At 45.8% G+C, this 21349-nt stretch overlaps 3 protein-coding genes across 4 annotated transcripts; 1 reads left to right on the top strand and 2 right to left on the bottom strand.

Annotated features, from left to right (window-relative positions):
• Positions 1–382: 382 nt before the first annotated feature.
• On the bottom strand, positions 383–2171 carry ccdc96 (coiled-coil domain containing 96). Its single transcript, XM_046329744.1, has one exon. It carries the CDS (start codon positions 2019–2021, stop codon positions 495–497), a length of 1527 nt encoding a protein of 508 aa, XP_046185700.1. The 5' UTR covers positions 2022–2171; the 3' UTR covers positions 383–494.
• Positions 2172–2312: 141 nt separating this feature from the next.
• Positions 2313–6939, top strand: LOC124014389 (transcriptional adapter 2-beta-like). 2 transcript variants are annotated; one of them, XR_006835011.1, is made up of 3 exons: positions 2313–2632; positions 3157–4665; positions 4704–6939. XR_006835011.1 is itself a non-coding variant. In XM_046329297.1 (2 exons), exons 1-2 carry the CDS (start codon positions 2363–2365, stop codon positions 4366–4368), a joined length of 1482 nt encoding a protein of 493 aa, XP_046185253.1. In that variant the 5' UTR covers positions 2313–2362; the 3' UTR covers positions 4369–6939. The 2 variants fall into 2 exon arrangements, 1 of the variants encoding a protein (XP_046185253.1); XM_046329297.1 differs by having other exon boundaries at positions 3157–6939.
• Positions 6940–9379: 2440 nt separating this feature from the next.
• Positions 9380–14830, bottom strand: LOC124014141 (grpE protein homolog 1, mitochondrial-like). The gene is made up of 4 exons (XM_046328883.1): positions 14674–14830; positions 13516–13660; positions 12170–12251; positions 9380–10268 (listed from the first exon to the last, which is right to left on the bottom strand). The coding sequence occupies exons 1-4, from the start codon at positions 14739–14741 to the stop codon at positions 9916–9918; spliced, it is 648 nt and encodes a 215-aa protein (XP_046184839.1). The 5' UTR covers positions 14742–14830; the 3' UTR covers positions 9380–9915.
• Positions 14831–21349: the final 6519 nt, after the last annotated feature.

Below are 21349 nucleotides of genomic sequence, written 5' to 3'. Positions count from 1 at the left end.
GGTTAGGGTTAGGATTAGGGTTTGGGTTAGGGTTTGAGATAGGATTTGGGTTAGGGTTAGGGTTAGGGTTTGAGATAGGATTTGGGTTAGGGTTAGGGTTAGGATTAGGGTTTGGATTAGGGTTAGGATTAGGGTTTGGGTTAGGATTAGGGTTTGGGTTAGGGTTAGGATTAGGGTTTGGGTTAGGATTAGGGTTTGGGTTTGGGTTTGGGTTAGGGTTAGGGTTAGGGTTAGGATTAGGGTTTGGGTTAGGGTTTGAGATAGGATTTGGGTTAGGGTTAGGGTTAGGATTAGGGTTTGGGTTAGGGTTAGGATTAGGGTTTGGGTTAGGATTAGGATTAGGATTAGGGTTAGGATTAGGGTTTGGGTTAGGGTTAGGGTTAGGGTTTGGGTTAGGATTAGGGTTAGGGTTAGGATTAGGGTTTGGGTTAGGGTTAGGATTAGGGTTTGGGTTAGGGTTAGGATTAGGATTAGGGTTTGGGTTAGGGTTAGGGTTAGGGTTTGGTGTACTCCAGTTTCTTCTTGACCCCGGCACACTTCAGTATGAGCTCTGCATGCCTCCTCTTCAGCCCCTCCAGCCTCTCCTCCAGGTCGTCTGAGGCGTCAACCTTCTCCTCAAAGTCCCTCAGCAGGATCTCGTTGCCCAGCAGGCCGCAGCGCTGGCGCAGCTTCAGGTTGTCCATGCGGAGGCCATCCCTGGCCTGCTTGGTCCTGGTCAGCACATCCCTCGTCCTGGCCACCACCACCTCCACCTCAGCCAACTGGGTCCGCTTGTCCTGGTTCTCCATCTGCACGAACTGGAGCTTCTCCTTCACATGTGTTAGTACCTGGACTGTGCTGGTGATCTTCTTGCGCAGTTTAAGGAGCTCCTCGTTGCGCTCCTCTATCTTCTCATTATACGTCTGGTTCTCTATCTTCAGCTGCTCGAAGTCGATGAGGTGCAGGCCCTCAGCGAGCATCTCCTTGGCACGCAGTGTGGCCTCAAACTTGCGCGTCTTGTTCTTTAGCTTGATATTCTCCAGGCGCACGGTGACCAGCTCTTTCTGGCGCCGCTGCTCGGCCGCCTGGATCTGCTCTACCTCGACCTCCGCCGCCTGTTTCCCAAGCCGCCGGCTCAGGGCTGTCACGGCCATGTCGCGCTTCAGTGCCATGAAAGCGCTCCACTCGGTCTCCAGCTGGCCCAGCTTCTCCTGGCTCTGCTGCCTCAGCTCCTCTGCCTGCTGCTGGGCTGCCTCCGAGTCCAGCCGGTGCTGCCACTTCAGGTCCTCCATGATGGCCATGTACTTCTGGTAGCGCTGCTCCTGGTCCGACACGGCTTTCTCCTTCTCCGGACGTGCGTCATCACCTGTCTTCTTGCGGAAGTACTCCACCAGCTTGATCTGGAGCTGACCGTTGACCTGGCTCAGTTTGTCCTTCTCCGCCTGCAACTCATAAAGGAAGTTCATGTACTCTTTGTAGTCGATGCTGGGGCCCGTCTCTTTGGTTAGAGAGGGACCCTTTTCCTCAACCTGCACGGAACTCTCCCCTTCGGGAGTCCCTGGGTCTAGTTTTGGCGGTCCGTCTTCATCATCATTGTTGTTGTCGACATCTTCGAGTGTGAGGCTCCCCTCGCGGGAGAGATGCTCCCCTGTTAGAGGCTTCATCTCCGGGACCTCTCCCTCTTCGAATGTCTCACTCGTTTGTAGGTTGGGTCCTGTGGGTGACTCATCTCCAGCGCCCTCTCCTGGCTCAGAAGCGGCTGGGTTCCCTCCCTCTGTCTCAGCTGAGATACCCTCTGTTGCCTGTTCCCCTAAAGCTTTTTCAGACTCTTGCCCACTCTGCTCCACTGCTACCACCTCCTCAGCCTCATCTGTAGCCGTGTCAGCTATATTCTTACAGTAATCAGCATTAGTGGATTTGCCCTCTTCTGAGGGCTCTTCAGCTGGTGTATGCTGGAGTTGCTCATCGTTCTTCAGCTCTGTGTTTTCAATGTTGGGATTGGACCCAGGGTCATGCTCTTTCTGCTCTGCATTCCCATCCATGAGAATGGGAATTTAGTTTAAGTATTTCTGGCTAAAAACAAGCTAGAAAATCAGGTGTCAATTAAGTCCCCGGTTGTAAGGCAACATTCAAATATATGTTTTCTAGGATAAAACGAGGTCAAGAAATCCTAAACGACAACTTCACACATAAGCAACTGTTCTTTAATGAAACCATTTGTGTTTTGAGTTGTCCTGGAAACTGGGCATGTAAGCCAATCACAGGCTTTTGCGCCAAGTTCATTAATATTAATGAGACGCAGTAGTCTGACCAGAGACACTCCAGCACGCAGGCCCTCCCTCCGCGGCACTGCTGCTTCCAACAACAAGCAGAAGCCAGCAACATGGCCGACCTAGGAAAGAAGTACTGCGTAAACTGCCTTGCAGACGTTACGAATCTGCGGCTTCGCTGTACTGACTGTCCAGATATCGAACTTTGTCCGGAGTGCTTCTCCGCGGGTGCAGAAATCGGTAATCACCGGCGATGGCACGGTTATCAGCAAGTCGACGGCGGGCGCTTCACCCTCTGGGGTCCTGAAGCGGAGGGAGGATGGACTAGCAGGGAAGAGCAGTCGCTCCTCGACGCGATCGAGCAATATGGCTTTGGAAACTGGGTATTTCACTTTATAGCCTAGCTACTTTTCAGATAGCTATATAATACAAGCACGCGTATAAAAATATGTAGACTAAATGTGAATGAGTAAAGTTGCTCTCTTGAAAAATAACGCTATATAGACCCGTATACATTTGACAACTTCAGACTGACAGCCAGGTTCTGTCGAGAGTTGGCCATATCGATCAACTCTGCAATACTTGAAATGTACTTTAGTCCTGTATACAGCTAGCTAGCTAAGTCGTGATGAATGCAACTTTTCCATGCTAACGCACATTACAATCCACGATGTTGCAAATGTGCATGCAATGCATTATGAACATACAGGAAACGTTTGGTATAATGTAGGCTAGTCTGTTTCAATGGGTCTGTTGATCTCCTATCAATGGAATTCAACACACGTCTATGCTAATAGTGAACGTATAGCAATGCATGCATTATGTGTGTGTCTGTGTAGCCTAAATGCTTGCAGGGATGTAATCCCCCTCTCAGTAACACTGGCCTGTGTGTGTGCTGGTCTTTCAGGAGGACATGGCCACTCATGTAGGAGCATCTCGGACCCCCCAGGATGTCATGGACCACTACGTCGGCATGTACATCCATGGCAACCTGGGAAAGGCCTGCGTCCCCGACAGCATCCCCAACCGGGTGACTGATCACACCTGCCCCAGCGGCGGCCCCCTGTCCCCCAGCCTCACCACCCCCCTGCCTCCCCTTGACGTGACCCTGGGCGAGCAGCAACAGCTGGGCTACATGCCGCTCCGCGACGACTATGAGATGGAGTACGACCAGGAGGCGGAGAAGCTCATCAGCGGCCTGTCGGTCAACTACGACGATGAAGACGTGGAGATCGAGATGAAGCGCGCGCACGTGGACATGTACGTGCGCAAGCTCCGCGAGCGCCAGCGCCGCAAAAATGTGGCCCGCGACTACAACCTGGTGCCCGTCTTCCTAGGCCGCGACAAGAAGGAGAAGCAAAGCACGCTGGGAGTTGTAGGTGGTGGTGGTGGCGTCGTCGTCGGAGTGGTGGGGAGCCTTCCGACGCCAACCACCCCCGCGGTGACGCCGGGAGCTCCAGCCGTCCCGACGGTGCCGAAGCGTAAGATCCCCAAGGAGGAGAAGGAGCAGCGGATCAAGTTACGGGGGATGTGCCAGTTCATGGCTCAGCGGGAGTTTGAGGACTTGTTCCACAACATGCACAAGGAGCGCGTGCTGCGCGCCAAAGTACGGGAGCTGCAGCGCTACCGCCGCAACGGCATCGCACGACTGGACGAGGCGGCCGAGTACGAGGCGGCGAGGCACAAACGGGAGAAACGCAAGGAGAACAAGAGCGTAGCTACCTCGAAAACGGGCCGGGGCGGAGGGACAGGGGGAGGGCTTGGCGGAGGGACAGGGGGAGGGCTTGGCGGAGGGACAGGGGGAGGGCTTGGCGGAGGGACAGGGGGAGGGCTTGGCGGTGTTATCAAAGAGGAGGGCGAGGATGGCGAGTTTCCGGCCATAGAGAACCTGGCGGGCTTTGAGCTGCTGTCAGACCGGGAGAAGGTGCTGTGCAATTCACTTAACCTCAGCCCCACGCGCTACCTGACTGTCAAGACAATCATCATCAAAGACCACCTGCAGAAGAGCCAGGGCATTCCCTCCAAGAGCCGGCTGCCCAGCTACCTAGACAAGGTGCTCAAGAAACGCATCCTCAGCTTCCTCACAGAGAGCGGCTGGATATCCCGGGACACGTCCTAACAATCCATTGGGTTTGGAGGGACTGGGATACGTTCTAACAATCCATTGGGTTTGTAGGGACTGGGACACGTTCTAACAATCCATTGGGTTTGTAGGGACTGGGACACGTTCTAACAATCCATTGGGTTTGTGGGGACTGGGACACGTTCTAACAATCCATTGGGTTTGTGGGGACTGGGACAGGTCCTAACAATCCATTGGGTTTGTAGGGACTGGGACAGGTCCTAACAATCCATTGGGTTTGTAGGGACTGGGACAGGTCCTAACAATCCATTGGGTTTGTAGGGACTGGGACAGGTCCTAACAATCCATTGGGTTTGTAGGGACTGGGACAGGTCCTAACAATGTGTATGGAGTTTGTGGGGACTGGGACAGGTCCTAACAATCCATTGGGTTTGTAGGGACTGGGACAGGTCCTAACAATGTGTATGGAGTTTGTGGGGACTGGGACAGGTCCTAACAATGTGTATGGAGTTTGTGGGGACTAAGGATTGCAGAGGGACAATGACTCTTGTTCTCTGTTGGATTGTTGAGTCTCTGTGTCTTGTTATAAACAATGTGAGATGTGTCGTAAACTCCAGATTGGACCAAGCTGAATTTTACCACCTTTTGTCAAGTTCTGACCCAATTCGTCGACCACCGGACTGTTTGTGAATATGTACATTGCAAAAGATTTCCTCTTTCTTAAAAAAAAGTTTGGATACCATTTACTGGAGAACGTGGAACAAATATATATTTTTGTATTTGCATCCATATGAATGATAATGTATAGGTAGATGATACATTCTCTTTATTGCAGTGAAGGATCACCTAATACTACTGGGCAAACCAGACAACACTGGTTTTCAAAGCGGTTCTCAAAGTATAAATAGTTGGTCCCAGATCAGTTGGTGCCATCTTGCCGACTCTTATGGTCATTGGCAAGACGATACAAACAGATCTGGGACCAGGCTAGCTTCCTTTTAGGTTAGGATGTTGTCTTGGAGAGCACAGGTTAGTGCCTATTCAAACAGCAATACAGCCGCACTGTGTTGGAAAGCAGCGGTTATCATCATCATTCTTACCATGAAGAGATGTGGCCTGCTAAGCATAGAGGGGTCAGTATTTGGCAGCTAACGCTTTCATAAAGCACTGCGGTAATCCCCATTATGACGCTGTAGCTTTGTGGTGTTGTCAGGCTCAGAATGTGGCACTGAGGGGAGTAGATGAGCCTAACTCCTCCATACTATTCTGTTCCACACGTTGCACGTTTTCTGATTCTAGTAGGCGGTTCACTCTACTCGACTTCGAAAGAAAATAAAAAGCTTTAAATATCGGCATTAACCAATGACATGCGATCCTAAAGCACAAATCAAAAATGTTGCATATCTATTTGTTTCACCCCCGGTTAAGTTTGCCTGCCCCTTGTTTGGAGGGGCGTTGCGGGGTTAACGGTGTGTCGTCCTGCCAGACTGGTTTTAGCCTTTGCCTACCCCTTGTTTGGAGGGGCGTTGTGGGGTTAACGGTGTGTCGTCCTGCCAGACTGGTTTTAGCCTTTGCCTACCTCTTGTTTGGAGGGGCGTTGTGGGGTTAACGGTGTGTCGTCCTGCCAGACTGGTTTTAGCCTTTGCCTACCTCTTGTTTGGAGGGGCGTTGCGGGGTTAACGGTGTGTCGTCCTGCCAGACTGGTTTTAGCCTTTGCCTACCCCTTGTTTGGAGGGGCGTTGTGGGGTTAACGGTGTGTCGTCCTGCCAGACTGGTTTTAGCCTCTTCATGAATACGCGCTGCATGATTATTGTATTGTGACTCGTTGCTCGCTGTTTAGTTTGCTACTGTTCCATCTATTCAAAGGGAGTTAAGTCATCGTAAAAAAAATTGATATACCTGCTACATTTGCTTCATCTATCTTCCCGGTTCAGTGTTTTACAGTAACATCGTTCAATTAAGGCTAGTGCAGTGGTTCTCAAAGTAGGGGTTGTGAAACCGAATGGGGACAATACCTGTTGTTGTTGATGTTTAGAACCACTGGGTTAGTGTTCACATATGGCCTTGCAAGAACACTATCAAAGGGCAGAAATATTCTGGTAGAAGAGAAAAAGGACGACTGCCACAGTTGGTTTTAGACCTGGTTTTCCATTTATGTGAAATGTGTTTGTTCCAAGCACGGGTGCTTTAAAATGTCCCGTGGCACCTTCTCCCTCCGATGTCCAGTTAGCCTGTTTAAAACGGAGGTGAACTTCAGTAGAGATGTGGGGTGGGTTGTATAGAAACAGTATTACATTAGACACTGTGAAATAATGTTGTGACTGCATTCGTATAGGCCTTAATATTAGCATTCCATCGTAGTACATTTACCATACCACAGAGGAAATAAATATGTTCTATTTTTCTTCCCCATAAGCCTCTGAGTTTACGGACACTGACAAGGCCCCTTGGTTCTCCCATCATCTACTTGAAGATTTTTATTTTTGTCCCAACAACTGGCGTAGTTCACAATCAAAGACTACACATCTCCTTATCTGGTTTAAGGCGAACACAACTGTTCAAGGGTGTTAGTATGTTCTGTATTAAAAATGAAAATCATTTATACTGTACGGCTTCCTTGGTTTTATTTTCACAACATTTGGTGAGTTCAGTATGTGGTAATATTTGCAGACAGTGTCCTACATACGGGGGAAATGGGCCAAATTAAAAACAATGGACATGCAAGTCCAAGTGAATCTGTTTATTAGACGCTGCTGTGGCACTGAACAGGACAACTGTCCACAGGCACACTAAATCTAACATAGCATTCGTAAAAGAAACGCATGAAACAAGACCAGTATGTAGAGGATCTAGACGAGAAGAAAAACAAACTGTTGGGAGGAGTTTCTCTGCTGCACTGTTCAACCAATCCAGTAAATGTGGAGAAGTTAGTGTCTCCTGGTTAACAGTGTTTCTAAACATACTGTACCGTCTCTTGTTAACATGTCACAGGCTCACTTTCCACTTCCCCTGTTGTTGGGGACTCCGAAGCTGCTACAGGCACAGACTATCCAGTCTAAGTAGTTAAGACTAATTAACGTCATTATACTGTCAACGTCCCACACCACTAGGGCGACATCTGCCATAGCGGCGAGATAGTGTTCTGCTGTCATGAAGTCTGGAATGATTACATTAGAGCCTCAACAGCATGATTGTGTATCTCCGGTGAATCTGTAGATTTCGCTAGCGTGTTTTCATTTTGACAACCATACTCTGACGGCTCCTACTGTAGTGCAGCAGCTGAACACTACGTCTGTGGTTGCCTCTGAGGTATTTTTACACACATACAACATTCATGTATTGTTTAATATTGCATATTTCACCTCCATTCACTTAAAACTGTCCAGACTATTTCTGAAAATGAAACAGACTACATCAGGGCTCTCCAAACCTGTTCCTGGAGAGCTACCGACCTGTAGGTTCACTCCAACCCTGTTCCTGGAGAGCTACCGACCTGTAGGTTCACTCCAACCCTGTTCCTGGAGAGCTACCGACCTTTAGGTTCATTCTCCAACCCTGTTCCTGGAGAGCTACCGACCTGTAGGTTCACTCCAACCCTGTTCCTGGAGAGCTACCATTCTGTACGTTCACTCCAACCCTGTTCCTGGAGCTGTAGGTATTCCCAACCCTGTTCCTGGAGAGCTACCGACCTGTAGGTTCACTCCAACCCTGTTCCTGGAGAGCTACCGACCTGTAGGTTCACTCCAACCCTGTTCCTGGAGAGCTACCGACCTGTAGGTTCACTCCAACCCTGTTCCTGGAGCTGTAGGTTTTCACCCCAACCCTGTTCCTGGAGAGCTACCGACCTGTAGGTTCACTCCAACCCTGTTCCTGGAGAGCTAGAGCTACCGACCTGTAGGTTCCTCCAACCCTGTTCCTGGACCTGTAGGTTCACTCCAACCCTGTTCCTGGAGAGCTACCGACCTGTAGGTTCACTCCAACCCTGTTCCTGGAGCTGTAGGTTTTCACTCCAACCCTGTTCCTGGAGAGCTACCGACCTGTAGGTTCACTCCAAACCTGTTCCTGGAGAGCTACCGACCTGTAGGTTCACTCCAAACCTGTTCCTGGAGAGCTACCGACCTGTAGGTTCACTCCAACCCTGTTCCTGGAGAGCTACCGACCTGTAGGTTCACTCCAACCCTGTTCTTGGAGCTGTAGGTTTTCACTCCAACCCTGTTCCTGGAGCTGTAGGTTCACTCCAACCCTGTTCCTGGAGCTGTAAGTTTTCACTCCAACCCTGTTCCTGGAGCTGTAAGTTTTCACTCCAACCCTGTTCTTGGAGCTGTAGGTTTTCACTCCAACCCTGTTCCTGGAGCTGTAGGTTTTCACTCCAACCCTGTTCCTGGAGAGCTACCGACCTGTAGGTTCACTCCAACCCTGTTCCTGGAAAGCTACCGACCTGTAGGTTTTCACTCCAACCCTGTTCCTGGAGCTGTAGGTTCACTCCAACCCTGTTCCTGGAGCTGTAGGTTTTCACTCCAACCCTGTTCCTGGAGAGCTACCGACCTGTAGGTTCACTCCAACCCTGTTCCTGGAGAGCTACCATTCTGTACGTTCACTCCAACCCTGTTCCTGGAAAGCTACCGACCTGTAGGTTTTCACTCCAACCCTGTTCCTGGAGAGCTACCATTCTGTAGGTTCACTCCAACCATGTTCCTGGAGAGCTACCGACCTGTAGGTTCACTCCAACCCTGTTCCTGGAGAGCTACCGACCTGTAGGTTTTCACTCCAACCTTAATCTAGCGCACCTGATTATAATAATTAGCTGGTTGATGAGGTGAGTCAGGTTAGTTACAACAGAGGTTGGAGCAAAAACCTACAGGAGGGTATCTCTCCAGGAAGAGGGTTGGAGAGGCCTGGACTACATGTTAAGCTGTCACTGGAAGCCATACAAACACGGCAATACACAGGGCTAAATTGTGCCAAAGACCGCATTACTTATAGGGAAAAATATATTCCAATTAAATTAAAAAGTACTATGTTTGTCCAATGAAAACAATGACAGCAGTTTGGTATATAATAATGAGGTACATTACATTCTCCCATCCATAACAATTACAATGACTGGACAGGAATCTGATCCTGATGACTGAAATAGGACAGAAATGACTTGTCAAACTGGTTCTGTGCTGTACGTGCCATCACAAGTGTTGCTTCTGCTCAAACATAATTGCACCTGGTAGATACACGGGCTGTGTCCCAATTCGACATCCTTCCCCGCAAAGTATGCACTTGCACACTTCCTGTCATGGACTTAACAATGCTGTAAACTCCCTCCAGCCAATCCAATGCTTTTTAATTCATGACAGGGAGTGAGCAAGTGCACACTTCAGGAGAAGGGTGGAGAATCGGTATGCAAAGTCAAAACAGGCTGTGATGTCGTCCATGGTAATAATATTAGTTCACGTTGGATTCCCACCTCTTGAGACAACGTTAGGTGGTTGGGTGGGGCGCTTTGACCAGCCTGCAGTAGCCAAGGTGATCTGTCACCCAGGCAAAAACAATGACATCACAGTCATACTGAACCTTTTTTTATTTTTTTAATCAAGGGGCTTTGGCCACGCCCACCAATGCCGGCCGGAGGGTGCGCCCGTGGAGTTTGTAGCCCACCTTGGTTACTACGGCGACCGTGCCGGGCTCTTTACCCTCCACAGGGGCGTGAAATAGAGCCTCGTGCTCATAGGGGTCGAACTTCTGCCCTCCGTCTGGGTTAAGCTTGACCAGGCCGTGCTTGGCGAACACCTTCTGCATCTGTTTATCGGTCATCACCAGGCCGTCGTACAGGTTCTTCAGGTGGGGGTTCTTCTGAGAGGACACCTCCTCACTGGGCACGCTCTCCGTCGCCTTCTCCAAGATGTCCGCCACCTCCAGCAGGTCTTTGCACAACCTTTGGATTCCTGAAATGTGCGAAAATAAAGGAGAGATGAGTTAGTATTCTTTTAGAAAACATAGAATGAACAACATCATTGAATATGCAGTTCCAAAAGTATTGGGAGAGTGACACATTTATTGTTGTTTCGGCTCTGTCCTCAAGCCCTTTGGATTTGTAATTACACAATGACGGAGGTTAAAACACAAAAATTTGAGGGTATTTTTATCCATATCGGATGAACCATTTTGAAATGACAGCAATATTTGTACACAGTTCAAGATTATCCATAATCATGGCAGCATCGTTAATGTAGAGGTGTTTAGAAACATTATTCTCATTTACAATAAAAGTGACTCCAAAATTACAATACATTATTTACCATTCATTTCTATTGGCCACAAAATAATCTGAAACTCAACCAAAACAAACAGCAAATACATCCAACAAATTTGTAGAGTCACAAGTTTGATGTAGTCATTGTGTGCTGGAAATATGGGACCAAATACTACATGTTTTGCTACTTTAATACACATAAGTAAATTTGTTCCCTAAAATGGGCAAGTGCTGTCATTTCTAAACGGTTCCCCCGACATGGATGAAAATACCCTCAAATTAAAGCTGAGTCTGCACTTTAACATCTGTCATTGTATCACTTCAAATCCAAAGTACTGGAGTACAGAGCCAGAACAACAATAAACTGCACTGTCCCAATACATACAGAGCTCACTGTCCCAATACATACAGAGCTCACTGTCCCAATACATACAGAGCTCACTGTCCCAATACATACAGAGCTCACTGTCCCAATACATACAGAGCTCACTGTCCCAATACATACAGAGCTCACTGTCCCAATACATACAGAGCTCACTGTCCCAATACATACAGAGCTCACTGTCCCAATACATACAGAGCTCACTGTCCCAATACACACAGAGCTCACTGTCCCAATACACACAGAGCTCACTGTACCTCCAGATTAACTTTATATTGGCACTGTCCCAATACATACAGAGCTCACTGTACCTCCAGATTAACTTTATATTGGCACTGTCTCAATACATCCAGAGCTCACTGTCCCAATACATACAGAGCTCACTGTACCTCCAGATTAACTTTATATTGGCACTGTCCCAATACATACAGAGCTCACTGTACCTCCAGATTAACTTTATATTGGCACTGTCTCAATACATCCAGAGCTCACTGTACCTCCAGTTTAACTTTATATTGGCACTGTCTCAATACATACAGAGCTCACTGTCCCAATACACACAGAGCTCACTGTACCTCCAGATTAACTTTATATTGGCACTGTCTCAATACATCCAGAGCTCACTGTACCTCCAGTTTAACTTTATATTGGCACTGTCTCAATACATACAGAGCTCACTGTCCCAATACACACAGAGCTCACTGTACCTCCAGATTAACTTTATATTGGCACTGTCTCAATACATCCAGAGCTCACTGTACCTCCAGATTAACTTTATATTGGCACTGTCCCAATACATCCAGAGCTCACTGTACCTCCAGATTAACTTTATATTGACACTGTCCCAATACATACAGAGCTCACTGTACCTCCAGATTAACTTTATATTGGCACTGTCTCAATACATACAGAGCTCACTGTACCTCCAGATTAACTTTATATTGGCACTGTCCCAATACACACAGAGCTCACTGTACCTCCAGTTTAACTTTATATTGGCACTGTCCCAATACATACAGAGCTCACTGTACCTCCAGATTAACTTTATATTGGCACTGTCCCAATACATACAGAGCTCACTGTACCTCCAGATTAACTTTATATTGCATGTTGCTTGACATCAATGAACCAAAAGGATGGTTTTAAAAACCACCTATAAGTATGTCTGTCTCACTGGTGAGAAACAAATAAATATGCAAATGTTAGATTACCATACAACTTTGAGTCTTCCACCATCTTTTGACTCCTCGTCCTCAGGTTCTCCGTGTCTGCCAGGGCCCGCTTGTACTTGTCCTGTAGACACAGACAGAAAAGCTGAGGCCAAGAGACAATCCTGTTCTCAAAGCTCTTCTGACTAGTGAGATTCAGACAGGGTAAGGTTAACCAAGATACTATTCCACACTAGTATACCACTAGGAAACCATGCTTAACACACTGGTTTCATTCTAGGTAGTATTCTAGCTTGGATATTGGAACAGACTTATAGTGACTGATGTGGCGACCTAGGACTAGGGTAAAGTTGCCCCTAGACCAAGGGAAGGGGGGCAGCAAAGTGCACCCCCAAGAGCTATAAAAAAATATATATATTTAAAAAAATAAAGACCTTTTTCTCCCCAATTTCATGGTATCCCACTGGTAGTTACAGGCTTGTCCCATCGCTGCAACTCCCGTACGGACTCAGAAGAGGCGAAGGTCAAGAGCCAAAACACTACCCAGCCAATCAGCACTGCTTGTTGACACAATGCCCGCTTAACCCGGAAGCCAGCCACACCAATGTGTCGGAAGAAATGCTGTACACTTGGCACCGTGTCAACGCTCATGCGCTTGGCCCGCCACGGGTTGAGATAATAACAGAACATGGCCAAGATGTTAAAATGTCCATAGGTACAGATCTAGGATCACCCTCCCCTCACCCAATCCTAACCGCGATGGGACAAGGAAATCTCGGCCTGCCAAACCCTCTGCTAACCAGGACAACGCTGGGCCAATTGTGCGACGCCTCATGGGTCTCCCAGTCACTGTCAGCTGTAACAAAGCCTGGAATTGAACCCGGGTCTGTAGTGATGCCTCAAGCATTGCGATGCAGTGCCTTAGACCACTGCACCACTTGTGAAGCCCCCGAAAATGGATTTTAACAAACAATTGGTCCCCTTAAAAATGTGGCCCTCCGTTGAATTGCAAAATCCTGACGTGGCCCTCGAGACAAAAAGTCCCCCCCCCCCCCCAGTAATGGTTAAGGTTAGGATTGGGTGAGGGGAGGGTGATCCTAGATCTGTACCTATGGACATTTTAACATCTTGGCCATGTTCTGTTATTATCTCAACCCGGCACAGCCAGAAGAGGACTGGCCGCCCCTCATAAGCCTGGTTCCTATCTAGGTTTCGGCCTTTCTAGGGAGTTTTTCCTAGCCACAGTGCTTCTACACCTGCATTGCACCTGTTTGGGGTTTTAGGCTGGGTTTCTGTACAGCACTTTGTGACATCAGCTGATGTAAGAAGGGCTTTATAAACACATTTGATTAATTGATTTGGAAACTGCACCCTGGAGCCAGACTCACCGTGACCCCTTTAAGCTGCTCCTCCAGCTGGCCCTTCTCCTCAGCAAGGCCCTTCTCTGCTGCGCTCTGCTCAGCATGCTGGTCCTCCTCCGACCCCTGGCCGCTTTTCTGCTGGGCTGCTGTGCATAGGAGCCGTGGGGATGCCCTAACAGAGCAGAGAGAGACAGAGAAATGGGTTAGATACACAACATAGGTTTAGATGTTAATGCATTGGTTACTGTAGTGCACTGTATTGGTATCCAAACATGATTACTTAATTTGTATATGGTACATGTTTTTTTATTTTTTATTTTATTAACATGGTAATACCATGTTAATGGTTAGCCTCTGGTATCCCGTTGCTTAAGGCTACATCCCATACCCAGAAGACATATTTACAAGCCCTCTGGGTTTACCTATTTCCGATCAACTTTTCCCAAGTCATCTAAAGAAAAAGAAAATATGTAATCAAGAATTGTTTACCTTTCGGTGCGGGCCTTACAATGTGTGAAAATAAAACGTTGACATTAAACTTTCCCGGAGTTTACAGAATTCATCACCATACAGCCTAATCTCCATAAAATAGCGCTGCCATCTGGGAACACGTGGTAATCTCGTGTGGCAATTACAGAATATTGTTGACTAGGAAGTGTGCGTCGGAAAAATGTGGATTTCAACAGTTTTTGTATTTTTTTTTTTACCACAGTTCACACTTTGGGCCCGTACCGACAGATAAAGCATTTCAGATTTGCCTTCGTTGACGCGGATGTGTACAGTTAGAGTCTCTCTGACTGCAATCTCTCCTTGGCCCAGATACAGGTAAACTACATTGTGGCATTTTAGTAGCGAAGCCAACTGCCTTTGCTATGGTGTGCCACCAAACTACACCCAAAATAGCTTAACATTAAAACCTGCGGTACTGTAGTTAGCTAGTTTGCATTGGATTAATTGATAGGCTAACAGCTTTGAACAAGGCGCATAGAAATTGAATTAAATGGGATTCTGCTATCAGAAATGTGCTATTTGAACTCTCATTACGAAAGCAGTACAATAACTAACGTTATATGACAGGTCGTTAGATAGCAAGCTAACGTTATCCCCCTGGCCAAGGGTGATGGCACAACGTTACAGACAATGCTCTGAACAACCGTATTAACATGTACTCTCGTAATGTATTACCTTATTATTGAAGAAGATGCTACAACAGAGTAACTCTGTTTTACAGCTCGTACACACCAGCTCGCCATTTTCACTGATAACACACGCTGAAGGAGCAGAGTACCCCAGTGACAGGAGCTTGAGCCAATCACCAATCAGAAAGAGATCCACCTAGTCGTCGCGTCCAATCAATGATGTTATAGAGTATGACGTGTTCCTGTAGTTTGGTTGAGGTGATGATAAAGGTCGTAAACTGGGCACGTGACCAAGGACAGAATTTGTGCCTTTTGTAAACCGAAGGTTATCCCTCTTTTGTAACTTTTAAGTGTTGAATCATCACCAAACCCATCTCTGTCCACATCACCAACAAACTATCATGGTCCAAACACACCAATACAGTCATGAAGAGGGTACGACAACACGTTTTCCCCCTCAGGAGACTGACAAGATCCCCAGATCCTCAAAAAGTTCTCCAGCTGCACCATCTAGAGCATCCAGACCGATTGCATCATGGCCTGGTATGGCAACTGACCGTAAGGTGCTACACAGAGGGTAGTGCGTACGGCCCAGTACATCACTGGGGCCAAGCTTACTGTCATCCAGGACCTATATACTAGGCGGTGTCAGAGGAAGTCCCAAAAAATTCTCAAAGACTCCAGCCACCCCAGTTATAGACTGTTCTCTCTGTTACCGCACGACAAGCGGTACCGGATCGCCATGTCTAGGTCCAAAAGGCTCCTTAACAGTGCAGATGTTTTAATGTGCAGCAGTATAACTTTTTTAATAAAGCGATGCTCTGCCTTAACAACACTATCAACAAGGCAGATCCTACAGGCCCTAGTTTTGTCACACGACTGTTCAGTCGTGTGGTCAGGTGCCACAAAAAAGGACTTAGGAAAACTGCAATTGGCTCAGAACAGGGCAGCATGGCTGGCCCTTGGATGTACACAGACAGCTAACATTAATAATTGGCACAGACATGTGCATACACAGACACACGATAACATACACACTATACATACACATGGATTTAGTACTGTAGAGATGTGGTTGTGGTGGAGTAGGGGCCTGATAGCACACAGTGCGTTGGGAAATCTGTGAATGTATTGTAATATTTTTTAAAATTGTATAAACTAATGGGGATCATAATAAATACAAAATACAACCAAGCCATAAGACTGCTGAACAATTAATCAAATGGCCACTTGTTTTTACTCTGCTGCTACTTGCTGTTTATTATCTATGCATAGTCACTTTACGCCTACCTACATGTACAAATGACCCCGACTAACCTGTACCCCCACACATTGACTCAGTACCCTGACTAACCTGTACCCACACACATTGACTCAGTACCCAGACTAACCTGTACCCACACACATTGACTCAGTACCCTGACTAACCTGTACCCACACACATTGACTCAGTACCCCGACTAACCTGTACCCAGACTCAGTACCTGTAACCTGTACCCACACACATTGACTCAGTACCCAGACTAACCTGTACCCACACACATTGACTCAGTACCCCGACTAACCTGTACCCCCACACATTGACTCAGTACCCCGACTAACCTGTACCCACACACATTGACTCAGTACCCCGACTAACCTGTACCCACACACATTGACTCAGTACCCCGACTAACCTGTACCCACACACATTGACTCAGTTCCCCGACTAACCTGTACCCACACACATTGACTCAGTACCGATACCCACATTGTTATTTTATACTTTAGTTTATTTAGAAAATATTTTCTTAACTCTATTTCTTGAACTGCACTGTTGGTTAAGGGTTTGTAAAGTATGCATTTCACGGTAAGGTCTACTATACCCGTTGTATTCGGCGCATTTGACAAATAACATGTTATTTTATTTGATGGTAGTTGGGGGCGGGAGGTCCAAGTATGATCAATCACAAACTCACTTCCTTCACAACATCTCTGCTCAGCGAAGCGCAGGAAGTATACATGCCCTAACTGCAGAGGCGGTATATCGCAGTAAATGCTGTATGGCCACCCACTTTAGATATTGGATTGACCACGCAGAGCCTTTGAGGCTGAAGCAACCGACTGCAGACGAAAGCCGAGGAGTGAAGTCGAAGACGTGCATCTGCTACAGCCGAAAGTGGGACACGAATGTGGTTTTCTAACTGCAGGGCTCAGTGCAACATAGTAGTGTTGCCATTGCTTATAAACGTTATTCTTTGTAATGTCGAAATAAACATGTCTCCAACCCACATATCACACACCCATAAATGAGTTATATGTGTATATGTTGTACTGTCAATTGGGGGACGGAGCCTTAAATATCACATTCAATTATACATATTCACTATATGAATCGCGGCAAAGTTACTTCCTGTTTCAGTCACATCTTCAGTCCAGTTTGCGTGGGTAAAACCCCCCCACTAATGATTGGTTGGCAAATTGTGCCTCCCACAATGCAGGCGATGGGTGCAAGTTGCAGCTGGTGAAGAGCAACTGCAGGAAATTGAAGTCGGCAGAGTGGCCTAACTCGGCGGAAACCCTATCTCCCTCCAGCAGGTGACGTTTAAAAACAAAACATTTTTATCGCCAACAAAGCAATGTGTTTTTATATGGAGATCAATGAAGGTGTCGAATTTGGTCAAGAAACAAAAGTATGGTTTATTTTCTAAGTGAGATTTATTTAATCTAATATATGTTTCGTAATGTTTAAGCGTTCTGATATAGGTAGGACAAGTGACAGTGACATCGGCAATAAAAAATAAACAACTTTATCGGAGTCTTGAGATAGCTATGCATATTTATGATATGAGGCTCGTAACATAGCATCTCTCTCCATTGAATACAGGTGGTGACGTCAACAACCCTCATCAAATATTCAAAAATATTACAATAAAGAGATGTTTCCCACCAATCCAAAGAAAATATAGGCGGGAGCTAGACAAACACCGTGGAGATACATGCATCTTGTCAGTATATCCATAATCTTTGGCTACAGTTGAAACGTCCATTTCCTGACCTTTGATCACATGCTAGGTTTCCATCCAACTGTTAACAGAGTTTCATCCAAATTTAAAAATAACTGCATTAAGAAAATATGCGAATTTTCCCACAAGTGATGTGCTTCCACCAAACGGATTTATTTAAATGTGGATATATATATATATGTTTTTATTTATTTAAATTATTTAATTATTAACATTTTAATATAGCAGTTCAAATTACAATACAAACCAAACTGACTTGTTGTGGATAAAATCACTGCGTGATTACGTAGTGCACACATTTTTTTCATCCCTGTTAATGAGCATTTGTCCTTTGCTAAAATAATCCATCCACCTGAAAGGTGTGGCATATCAAAAAGCTGATTCAGCATGATCATTACATAGGTGCACCTTGTGCTGGGGAAAATAAAAGGCCACTCTAAAATGTGCAGTTTTGTCACAAAACACAATTACCATAGATGTCTCAAGTTTTGCGGGAGCATGCATTTGGCATACTGACTGCAGAAATGTCCACCCAACGCCGTTTTAGAGAATTTGGCAGTACGTCTAACCGGCCTTACAAGACCACATGTAACCATGGCAGCCCAGGACATCCACATCCGGTTTCTTGACCTGCGGGATCATCTAAGACCAGTCACCCGGACAGCTGATGAAACTGTGGGTTGCCTAACCAAAGCATTTCTGCACAAACTGTCAGAAAGTCTCAGGGAACCTCATCGTCCTCATCAGGGTCTTGACCTGACTGCAGGTCAGCGTCGTAACCGACTTCAGTGGGCGAATGCTCACCTTCTAGTGTGCTTTTCAAGGATGAATCCGAGTTTCAACTGTCCCGGGCAGATTGCATTCTGTGGGAGAGCGATTTTATGATGTCAACATTGTGAACTGAGTGCCTCATGGTGGCGGTTAAGTTATGTTTAGGCATAAACTACGAACAATGAACACAATTGCATTTTATCGATGGCAATTTGAACACACAGAGATACCGTGACGAGATCGTGAGGCCCATTGTCCTGCTATTCATCCACCGCCATCACCTCATGTTTCAGCATTATAATGCATGGCCCCATGTTCCCAGTTCTTCCATGGCCTGCATACTCACCAGACATGTCACCCATTGAGCATGTTTGGGATGCTCTGGATTGACATGTACAACAGCGTGTTCCAGTTCCTGCCAATATCCAGCAACTTCGCACAGCCATTGAAGAGGTAGTGGGACAACATTCTACAGGCCACAATCAACAGCCTGATCAACTCCACGTGAAGAAGATGTGTCACGCTGCTTGAGGCAAATGGTGGTCACACCAGATACTGACTGGTTTTCTGAGCCTCACCCCTACCTTTGTTTTGAAGGTATCTGTGACCAACAGATGCATATCTGCATTCCCAGTCAGATGAAATTCATAGATTAGGGCCTAATGAAATTATTTGGTTATTATCATTTAATTTATTTATAATATATTTATAATTTATTTAATTTATTTCAATTGAGTAATTTCCTTATATGAACTGTAACGCAGTAAAATCTTTGACATTTTTGTTCAGTGAATATAAGCCAAAGTTGTCAACAAGGCAAATGGTGGCTACTTTGAAGAATCTCAAATATAAAATATACTTTGATTTGTTTAACACTTTTTTTGGTTACTTCATGATTCCATATGTACTATTTCATAGTTTTGATGTCTTCACTATTATTCTACATTGTAGAAAAAATAGTAAAAACAAAGAAAAACCCTTGAATGAGTAGTTGTGTCCAAACTTTTGACTGGTACTGTACATTTTTATTCGTAACAGTGTTTCTGCCGCCAGAACTAGAATAATTCATTTTACCAACACAAAAAAGATCCTACAATGTCGAACAAAAAATGATCTGTCGGCATTTAAAAAATTGTACCGAAACTTCCTGTTTCCATCACAGCTGTCCTGATTCTTTTTGATACGGTATGACTTTACTACGAACCGTTAATGAAACTTCCTGTTTCCATCACAGCTGTCCTGATTCTTTTGATACGATGACGGTATGACTTTACTATTCTTTTTGATACGAACCGTTAATGAAACTTCCTGTTTCCATCACAGCTGCCCTGATTCTTTTTGATACGGTATGACTTTACTACGAACCGTTAATGAAACTTCCTGTTTCCATCACAGCTGTCCTGATTCTTTTTGATACGGTATGACTTTACTACGAACCGTTAATGAAACTTCCTGTTTCCATCACAGCTGTCCTGATTCTTTTTGATACGGTATGACTTTACTACGAACCGTTAATGAAACTTCCTGTTTCCATCACAGCTGCCCTGATTCTTTTTGATACGGTATGACTTTACTACGAACCGTTAATGAAACTTCCTGTTGTAGGTCGGACTATTTTTATCCCCATAATGTAACAGGTGAATAACAACGATGCATAAGGATGGTCAGTTTGTTGACTTGATGCTATGATGAGATAATCCGTGTGAAACATTGTTTTTTAATTCCTCGTACGAATATGTCGCCACCCTTTCCTCTTCAAGTTGGATGGCCATGTTCTATTCACAGGGAATTGTCCGAGGTTACATTTCACGCAACTCTACGTCTCGTTACATTTAACAAACCATGGAAGTTTGCCATCACACATTTTATACAACTAGTCTGAAACCCCCTTCAGGCAATTTTCATCTCAATTGAAAAACCTCAAAGCTTCACAGGAGCAGCACGGAGAGAGACATTTTCTCAGCAGCTCAAATTGTATTGTCCGTCTGATGCACAATTCTAGCACAAAAACCAGGGTTATGACAAGTGGCCTTCAGAGTGTGTCTGGCTGTCAAGATAGGCCATTCGTCCTGGTGCTTGTCAAATGGAAAAGGCAGCTCACAGACACTGTGGATAATGTGGTTTTACCCTTGCAGTATTTGTGCATGCCCTCATTTCATTCATTATATGCCAGGCGGGCGGCATGTCAAACAGAATGTAGGAGAGGAGAGTGGGCGGGGGGATTGAACAACCTTTGAAGAAAAATCCCATAGCCTTGTCCTTATAACACTCTCTCTCTCTCTTTGTGAATGAGGTGAAAGCTGTACAGCAGGGTTGGGGTCAATTCCATTTCAATAACAGTCAATTCAGGAAGCAGACTGAAGTTCTAATTTACTTTTTTTTCAATGCTTTTCAATTAATTTTGAATTGGAATTATATTTACTTTCTGAATTGACCAGGATTTTAAATTGAATTAACCACATCCCTGCTGTATAGTCCATTCGATATGTTCTAAGTCAAACTAAATTATGTTTTGGAGACATGCGGGAATATTTGTGTTGATAATTTACACAAAAATATTGTGAGGGCTTATAAAATGTTATTTCAATGACTTTTTGAATGTCTATCTGAAGAAAATGTATAGTGTGGGTACACGTTACATAGCCAAAAGGACGTGGACACCTGCTCATCCAACATCTCATTCCAAAGACATTGGCGTTAATATGGAGTTGGTCCCCCCCTTTGCTGCTATAACAGCCTTTTCTGAGAAGGCTATAATGTTGGAACATTGCTGCTCAGCCTCCACTCTTCTGAGAAGGCTTTCCACTAGTTGGAACATTGCTTGCCTCCACTCTTCTGGGAAGAACATTTGCTATAACAGCCTCCACTCTTCTGGAAGGCTTTCCACTTGTTGGAACATTGCTGCATTACTCTTCTGGGAAGGCTTTCAAATGTTGGAACATTGCT

The sequence above is a fragment of the Oncorhynchus gorbuscha genome, linkage group LG25, assembly GCF_021184085.1.
Source record: "Oncorhynchus gorbuscha isolate QuinsamMale2020 ecotype Even-year linkage group LG25, OgorEven_v1.0, whole genome shotgun sequence".
NCBI classification, from domain to species: Eukaryota; Metazoa; Chordata; class Actinopteri; order Salmoniformes; family Salmonidae; genus Oncorhynchus; species Oncorhynchus gorbuscha.
Note: the sequence above shows the minus strand (reverse complement) of the source record. Positions and strands in the feature narration are given on the sequence as shown.